Consider the following 9383-nt stretch of genomic DNA (forward strand, 5'->3'; position numbering starts at 1 on the left):
AAATCGAGTCGATAAACATCAAAATAAAAATTAATATGAAGTTAAGTGAGATATGATGACATTAGGTTATCCACTTATAATTTTTAATTGAGATCAACTTAGGTCGATTCTTCGTAATATAGATCTGTTGGTAATAGCGGCGGATATGACAGAGGTGGTGGTGCTGGTTGTGGTGGAGGAAATCGAGATGGTGATGGGAGCGATGCAGATGGTGGTGGGATCGATGGAGGCGATTGAGATTTTTCTTCTGCGTTATTAGAAAAATAAAGAAGAAGAAGAAGAAGAAGAAGAGATGGAAGGTTAAAAATGAGATTACGAAAATTACGTTTTCATTAAGGTATTTGTAAAGACTGTAAAGGGTATTTGTTAAGGGCCATAGATAATAGGGGTGTTTATAACATTCCCAAAATAAATTACTGTCGGCAGTCTCTTTACAGGGGTCAAACCCCAAACTAGCATGTCTTTTTTTTTCTTTTTTTTTTTGTAAGGGGTTAAAGCATTACTGCTTGCAATATTAAGGCATTGGTTCTCCTTCAACATCATGTACATGCTTATACGTTATCCGGATACCAATTAACATATTACAATTTGTTGTCGGTCCGCGAGTTATAATCCCAGAAGTGTCACCATCCTTCCACAAAAAACCCATCAAAACAAAAGTAACACAAAAACCCCATCAAAACAAAATTAACACAAAAACCCCAAATTTAAATGTTGGTTTCATCAAATTTTATTTTGATGAAACCAACATTTAAATTTGGAGTTTTTGTATCAATTTTTAAAAATTTGGGGTTTTTGTATCAATTTTGTTTACGATGGAGTTTTAATGGATTCCAACATTTGAGTGGGGTTTTTGTACCACAATTTTGGTCACCTTGGGTTTTTATGACTAGTTTTGATTTGCTTACTTTGTTTTGTTGATTGGAAGTTTGCAACGTACTGTGATTTTTATTTGAGTTGCAAAAAAATTAGTTACATCTGTTCACTAGGCAAGTCGAAAAATCTGTTTTGTTTATCAGCAGCATAAACTCTTTTTGTTTACTGATAGTATATCATAAATTACCCATAAGGCATGAAACGAGAAGAGGTGACACCCATTGCTGTAGCGGAGATGATTAGACTGCATCATGTACAATCGTCTCCAAAACCTTCCAAGAGAATAACACGAGGTATACATACAGGTACATGACTTTACAGTCACAAATTTATAAATATCGACCTAGGTACATCTTTGGCTCCCATCGAAAACAGTGTGCAGTTTTGGTATATGTTTCCATGGATCCTTCACTAATGTGTATATTCTTCATATCGGGAGGGAAAAAACAAAACAGTCAAACAGGTTACCATGTGCCTCAACAACCATCCCTACATTGACCTTAATTCTCCTTGTATCAAAAATTCCAGAAACATGCAATTAAGATTCAGACTCGATCAAATTTTCCAAGTCATCTGGTGATATACACATAGTGAAATAGTTCTACCAAAATAATTATGCATTTGGTCAATAAATGACTGGCTAACAAAGGTTGTGAACCTTTAACAAACTTCCCCACATGCTTCATCAGGCAGGGAATGCCATGTTTCATATGTTACAAACACAGAGAGAGAATGAGACAGGGGAACAAATTGAAAATAGCCTCTACAGGGGAACACCTGAGTTCTGCATTGGTTCTCCCATAAGACCAGGTCCTACAGCATCCTGAGATTGAAAATCGGAAAGGATCAGGATCCGATAATAAGACGCATTACACATGCATGCACGAAAAACAATGCCCTTCACAATATAAAAATCACTAAGAACATTCTAAAACACTGGTCTTTTGGATGTTAACTCGTGTTCATGGAGTCTACTTTGACAATCTGAATTGTGACAGTTTGTAGAATATGAATCACCTTAAAATTTTAAGTACCCGGCAATGATAATTATAAAAAAATCTTTTGAGATGATGGGTTACAGAAAAACTTGAAGTGAAGCTGCTAAAAGTAAACATTCAATATATTTTTTGGGCAATGTGTATACAAGATATCATTTTTAGTTAGTTTGAAGAATGTAGTTTCACATGAGACATTAAGCCATACCTGTCCTTGAATTTGCTGATGTGGCTGCTGATCTTGGGCCCATGCGTAGGGTTGTGGTTGAGACATTCGATAGTACGGCTCTTTCAGATCAAGTTTGCATGAAGATGTTTGAAGTATTCCTCCTTGTTCAGCACCAGCACCCCACATTTTAGCTTCGGAAAGTTACAAATGCCAGAGTTAGGGTTAAGTTTTTCACCATCCCTGCCAACACTGAAAGAAGAGTAAGGATGATTTTAGTGCCTCACCTGACATAGTTAAGTACATGGTATAACTCTGTGCATTGTGAGCAACCATACGAAGAGTTCCAGTAATCTCCTGTCCAGCCATGACATATATTGGCTGAGATAAAACACAACGGAGTTGGTACCAGTGGGTTGTGGGTGCACCAGGAGCTGTGGTGAGCCAACGTTTTACAGTACTGCACATTCACTTTAGTTGTTAGCATCAGCCTCATTACCGAACCTTCTCAAGAAGAATATGCAAAAGTACGGCGTAGCGAATATGAAAGAAGGACAAGAATACAGAAATCCATGTCCTTGATAAGAAAAGAAAGTGGCACCTTCCATCAAACAAAACATCAAACCAACAAGCCAACCCATGCACTCTAGTGCCAACAGACGCAACAAAGCTTAGGGGAATTTCAATTTCATAAAGCTCTTCTTCCTAGAAGATAAAATATGTAAGTAATTGTCATTGATAAGATAGAAGCTTCAGAAGCAACTACAGTCCACAAAACAATGAGTTAAATAAAGCAAATTGATAACAAAAAAAATACAACCTCGTTAACATTCACAAATGACAGAAAAAAGCAAATTGAGTTCAGAACAAAAGAGAGATTGGACCATAATAAATCTGTCCTACGTGTTAAATAATACCTTGAGAGAAAGAAAATCTAGTGGGTGGCATATAGATGGAGCGACCAAAAATCTTGGATCAAAAGCATCAACAACAGGCTGCACGAAAAGCAAGTGAGAATCCAAACTGATGTTAGGAACTACGAATACCACAAACAATATGATACATAAGCATAGTACGACCACGAGCCACCGCAGAAATATTAACACCTTGTTACCATGGAACTACCAGTCTTGGCAATATACTCTTTCAAGTGGTTTCTAGTCCACCATCTAAACAGACCATTTTAACTTTTAAGAAACAATTCCCATATAGAAATCTATCTTCTAATCTAATGTGAAAGCATATATAATTTGGTTTTTGATAAAAGAAAATTTCATAGGTCAGATGTAAGACCTGAGAAAAGTATCCTTGAAATGCAGATCCATACAGAGATGTAAGATCAACACCATAATAGTTTTGCTGCTGCCAGAAGAGAGCCTAGAACAGAAACAACAGCTACAATCAGAAAATTCTAATGGAAGACGTCGAAGATCAACAAAACAGCCAAACGAACAAGAATCGGGAAAAAGTACAAACTGTGTTGCACCACAGACAAGCCAAATATAACGTACGGAACTTAATGAAGAACTAGGTACCTTATTTGCTATCTCAACATACAAATACTCATCGCTGAATGGAGCCAAGTGTATCCTACAGCAGTTACCAAAAAGAAAATGAATGCACGAAACTAGAGAACCATCAAATACAGAGATCAATATCCTCAAAGTACTTTAGATCAATCTCACGATGCTCAAAAGCTGTGAAATACCACAAATGAAATGAGTAACTTCTGAAATGGGATTCGCGAGAAAAAGCACATCATTAAGTCGAAAGTGCAATGCAAATACTAGTCTTGATACCATGTCGACAGTTATCAAAAAATTGTACTATGCTGAAGTACAGGTGACAAAACTGACTAATGCTGGTGGAAGGACCAACAAATTGCTTAAAATAAGATAGAAAACTGATGCCAAAATACTGTTTATACTAGAACTGAGAGAGAGAGAGAGAGAGAGAGAGAGAGAGTAAGAGAGAGAGAGAGAGAGAGAGAGAGAGAGAGAGAGAGAGAAATGAAATCGACCAACCAGTAAGGACGAAGACACAAAAACTGCAAATGATTGAAACCATTCCAATCAAGGGGTAAGTGGTAAGTGACTGTCGACGCAAGCAAATTTATTAAGTACCCAATATATCAATCTACATCAGCAAATCGAGTCTTCTAATAGATATAGTAGTCACCTTCCATTTGTTGGAAACATCTTTCCATTTGGAACAAGGAATCTATCTCTAGCAATAACATATGACTCCAGCATTCTTTCATTAACCAGTAAGGTACCTAGAAAAGTCAATTGACATATACATTATTAAGAAATTGATGTGTAATAGAAGCTGACACATACTTCTCCTTGCCAATAACCAGAGTTGGTGAGGCAAGAAACTTACCCATGGGTTCAGAGATCAAAATATCTGCCTTCTCAGGCAGCTCTACTTCCTCAACTTTGCCTTTGATCACCTGTAATTTCAGCCAAAGGGTAACCCCATAAGGAAATCAAAGTAGGATATGCTCTTAGGCGGAAGGTAGACAGAAAGTAAGTAATCAGCCTGCTGCTTCCGAAGGAATACACATACCGTAATTCGGTCTCTGAGTGATGGATTTCCAGCAATAAGCCTACGCGCAGATTCGGCCATGTCAGATGCCTCCACAGCATACACATGTTTCGCACCAGCCTAACCAAGAAAGCATACAAGAAATTCAGGCTCAGTCAGAAAATTCCGCATAAGAAACCCAAAACATTGCCAGATGTGACAGTACATGAAACAAAAATGGGAATGGCGCACATAACAGGATAACACAGAATTTATTGTCTTAAAAATTTGAGGTACCTGAGCAGCAAATAGTGAAAGAATACCACTACCAGCACCAACATCTACCACCACACGGCCGGTAAAGTCTGCACGATTCTCAAGGACTGCTGCATAATATGTGCCTGAAGCAAGCACGGCAATTTACGATGTCAACAATAGTACCACAATGCCTACAAGCTGTAAAGGTAAGTAATAACATATGTTCAATGAGAAACTGTTGATCCTTAAGAAAACAATGTGACTTCGTGAAAGTATTTTTATTCGGATATTACAAAAGACACGGCAGTGTAGTAGAGACAAGCTTATTCAAGAACTAATTAGCAGGTACTCAGCGCCTGATGCAGTACAAGTATGAAAGGAATGAAAGGAAGAAAAGAATCAGTTTGTTAATATAACCTGTCCTCACGTAATCCTGCAACATATTTTGCTGGTGCAGCAATTGACTGTAATAATGGAAGTACATTTTAGCAGAAGCTGCCTCTATTTTGTCATCAAACTTGCTTCTATGAGCTAAAGCTGTTCCATTTTCCAACTGGGATCCTGAAAAAAATACACATTATGAAAAGAATCAGTGCTAATACAAATTTGCATAATAAGAATGATATTGAAATAATCTTCTGTAACTAATGCCTTGAACTACACATCACTTTGAGTTTTGTCATATAACACGTGATTCTAACTATATACATCACTCTCCCTTTATGATATTACTCAGAAGATCCTTTATAGCCACGCCATCTCATCCTACGCCTTCCTCTTTTCTTATAACACATGATTCTAACTATATACATCACTCCCCCTTTATGATATTACTCAGAAGATCCTTTATAGCCACGCCATCTCATCCTGCGCCTTCCTCTTTTCAATTTAGAGACTTCGACGTTGACTAGGGATCTTCATCACCAAGGCTACCACTTTAAAGTACTCGTAATCAATTTCACTTGGTTTTGATTTGCTTCTACGTACTAATTAAGTTCCCAATCACATGATCGACTATAAATTTCTGATATGGTCTTTCCTACTATAAAAACAATCAATAATCCAACACACTCTGCTGGGAAGGGTGACACAAGATGACATGATAAAACTAAATAAAAGATTTATCTCCAAGAATATCCTGCAGGGATTTAGATTTCTGGATTTAGGGTTTAGGGTTTTAGGGTGAACTTGTTTATTAACATCAAACCATGACATAAAACTTATCTGAATTAGTACAAACACGACATAGCAGAGCACTCATTACCTGTATGCACATCATGTGAATCACTCCTCCACTTATCAAAAGCACAGTGAAAAGCTTCACTTTCTTTCTCCGTCTTAAATTGAATAGTAATTGCTCTCGAGTAAGAACTCTAAACCCAAAAAAAAAATGAAAAATAAAAACGCAAGTTTTATACTCACTTCGACAACAATAAAATTAAAGAAAAAGATGCAATTTTCTAGTTACCACTTCCAAATTGCTACTTTCGGAGCCTCTGTTTATACAAATAGATTGAACAGGACTTAACCTAAAAAGCTGAAAAATCACACACAGTAATAAACCATCGTCAGCATCATTATCAACAATGTATAACCAGACAAGAACAACTTCAGGAATGAATCAGGAAATCAATTAACTAAATAAAGTACCTCAGCTGTCCGAAGATCAACAAAAATAACATCATTAGGTTTAGATTCTTGATGAAATCTAAGCTGTGAATAACCAGATTCAACATTAAAACGAGCAATAGCACCAGGACCAGTATTATCCGTAGAATCAGACGAAGACGATGAAATTTGAGAAACTGAAACTAAAACGAACTCATTTTGTTTCTGTTTTTGCCCTAACGAGACTTCCATTCTGAGAATACGAGAAAACTAGGGTTTTCTCTGATTTAGGGTTCTTGGCTGTGGTTGCGTTATAAAAGCGCGAATTTTGGATGGAATCTGATGCCGCCAAAGAGACTAAGCTAGAATAGAGAGTTTAGGGAGAGTGGGAGCTTTATTTATGTTCGGGTTTACACGTTTTTATGCATCTGTCAAATGTCTGTTTTATCGGAACTGGATTCTTTGTACTCCTTTTACTACTTGACTTCGATTGAGGGAACTGTTTTTAAGTACTACTTGAGTTTGAGTGAGCTGTTTTTAATGAGTAGCGCAACGTTGACGCCCAAAAAAACCGTGAGAAGTCCCGGGGGAGATTTGTAGGGGGTGGGGGTTTAAGGTGGGGGCCACCATTTTCTTTCTCTCATACGGTGGTGGCTGCGGGATTCATTCCTAGTACACCAAGCATTATTGGTTTTTAATTGGAGTGTGCGACTGCTGTTACATCATTATGACCTAATAATAAAAAATCAGTCTAATTCTCTTTCATTTACTCTTTTGTTTTTTTAAAGCATTATGTACTGATTTTCTCAAGTAAATTGGCTTACAATGAGTTATTTTTCTGTCATCATCACTTTTTTCGTCTCTGTTTTTAGTTTAGGGTGGTATAAACTTTTATACCTTCTATTTTTTGGTCATATAATTTTTTCTTTGCCGATCAAAACAAAAAAAAAGGATTATGTTTCTCGATCAGTTATATTGTATTCATTGTTAACAATGATACTAGATTATATAACTTTCGTATTTTTTAAAGTTGAGTTATTCATTTTAAAATTTTGTTTTATAAAAGTTAAGGTACTTCAATAAGATAGTGATTAAATAAACAGCGTATTGATTAAATACAATGAAATTCGATTTTTGAAGTGTTTTATATATTTTATTCTTAAAATAACTAAATGTACAAGTCAAACACTAGAAAAAAAGTACATAAGCCCGTACAATTGTATTGCCATTTTATTCATAGAGTTTTCATCTTCACTAAATCAACTATTATTCAAACCCTAGTTTAACGCTTATTCTTTAATGTGCTAAAATTATCTATCTTTGCATATCTTAAGTTTTCTATTTGAACTACTTAACACAATAAATTGCTTGTTAGGCAACTATTATTCAAACTATTAAACACAAGAAGTACTTTATTTATTTATTTCTCTTATTCACTGTAGTATTGGTGACTTGGTCATTATACGTTGATCAAAGTATTAATAAGGAATGATATACCAGTTGTTCATGTAAATTTAGTATATGGAGTTACGAAGTATAGTTTATTTATGAACTTTGTGTTATCGACACTGCACTAATCGGTAATTCTTTATTATTTAGTGTGTTGAACTTCCGGATGAATTCAAACTTTTGAATTATGTTTAAAAGCAATTTAAGAAATATTAAGGAAGTAGACTTGCGAAACTTATTTTGTAGTTGAAATATGAAATCAGGACATATCCCAGAAGATGACCGATCTCTTGTTGAAAGGACCGATCCAAAAACGATCCCACGTCAGGCCTGATCCTGATAATGTTTAAATTGGTTTTATATTTTCGAGATGCTTGTTATCTTCGGGTTTCTGCAAACATCGAGATATATAACGGTTAAACGGTAAATGTTCATAAGTATCGACATAGTGATTTGAACGTGTATTGGACTCTAATATCTTACTGTTCAATCATATTCGTTTAGTACCCAAGGAAAGATCATGTAACCGATTTTTCAATATCTTTTAGATATCGAAATATATGCTTACGGTATCCCATAAATTTGCATATCTCTAGTTATTATATTATTAAAGTATGTGGATGTATACTAGCTAATATTAGTTGTCTACTATGAGTGATTTCGGTTTATTGGTTGCAATACCGTTTGTATTATAAAATCCGAAAATAAACATTCATTGCATATCTTAAGGATTTTCGGATTTGGTAATACCTTGTCTTCCCCTCAAGCCTTGATCATAATATTATAGATATTGGATCTTGTATCCTAAAAACTCATCCGTCGACACAAATCTTGATTGATCTTGTGGGAAGCCAACTTGCTAAGATATAAGACTAATCTAATTAGGTGAAACACCTTGTGTTCCCTTGTTTAAAGTATTTTTTGGATCAAGAGTGTAATAGCCTATTCTCTGGATCTATATATTCATAGATGGTTTTGGGGTGCAAGATAGTCCCTTAGTGAAATTTGGTATTTTACTTAGCTTTGTCGTAAGTTATTATTAGATAAATATAAATTTAGGGCTTTGACCTTTTTCCTCTTGGTACCTATTCGTGGGGGAAGTGGGTGATACATATATGCATGAGAAAGAGAAACACTAACCAAGGGAAAGTGACGACAGTAGTTCCCATTAAATATATAAGAGACGATAAAATCTTGCTTTAGATGTCAATCCGTGAAGGGATAACTTAGTATTGGTAAGTATTCTTAGTTTTATCAGGTTTTAACGTGTTTGCCTGCTCTGGTACCAATTGAAAACGCGGGGGGTACCAAAGTACACCACCACTTTTTTCTTAGGCAATCTGTATAGACAAACTCAATACAACTCCGAGAGTTAAACTCAATCAAGGAATAATATCTAGAGTTATATACTCTCTTGCGATTAGAACGTTTACAAAATCAAATTCGTGAACCTAATCACAAAGAGATTACTTGGACGGTACCAAAGACCAATGTCCAAAAATCAA

General features: G+C 35.7%; 1 protein-coding gene across 4 annotated transcripts; it reads right to left on the bottom strand.

The window, feature by feature from the left end:
* Window positions 1–1370: 1370 nt before the first annotated feature.
* LOC113318711 (probable histone-arginine methyltransferase CARM1) lies at window positions 1371–6963 on the bottom strand. Of its 4 annotated transcripts, none has more exons than XM_026566933.1 (15): window positions 6472–6953; window positions 6290–6358; window positions 6086–6194; window positions 5239–5382; window positions 4861–4946; window positions 4606–4704; window positions 4420–4489; window positions 4216–4312; window positions 3573–3627; window positions 3331–3414; window positions 2955–3032; window positions 2639–2742; window positions 2325–2497; window positions 2080–2231; window positions 1371–1699 (listed from the first exon to the last, which is right to left on the bottom strand). In XM_026566933.1, the coding sequence occupies exons 1-15, from the start codon at window positions 6679–6681 to the stop codon at window positions 1640–1642; spliced, it is 1590 nt and encodes a 529-aa protein (XP_026422718.1). In that variant the 5' UTR covers window positions 6682–6953; the 3' UTR covers window positions 1371–1639. The 4 variants fall into 4 exon arrangements, 3 of the variants coding, with proteins under 3 accessions (XP_026422718.1, XP_026422717.1, XP_026422716.1); XM_026566932.1 differs by having other exon boundaries at window positions 4861–4949; XM_026566931.1 differs by having other exon boundaries at window positions 4861–4964; window positions 6472–6950.
* Window positions 6964–9383: the final 2420 nt, after the last annotated feature.

Source organism: Papaver somniferum, chromosome 10 (assembly GCF_003573695.1).
Source record: "Papaver somniferum cultivar HN1 chromosome 10, ASM357369v1, whole genome shotgun sequence".
NCBI classification, from domain to species: domain Eukaryota; kingdom Viridiplantae; phylum Streptophyta; class Magnoliopsida; order Ranunculales; family Papaveraceae; genus Papaver; species Papaver somniferum.

Coding starts and splice junctions, on each gene's coding strand:
- LOC113318711 (XM_026566931.1), bottom strand. CDS start 6,681: ATGGAAGTCTCGTTAGGGCAAAAACAGAAACAAAATGAGTTCGTTTTA. Junction 5,383..6,085: donor TTCACATGATGTGCATACAG/GTAATGAGTGCT, acceptor TATTTTTTTCAG/GATCCCAGTTGGAAAATGGA. Junction 3,033..3,330: donor TTCAAGGATACTTTTCTCAG/GTCTTACATCTG, acceptor CTTTTCGTGCAG/CCTGTTGTTGATGCTTTTGA.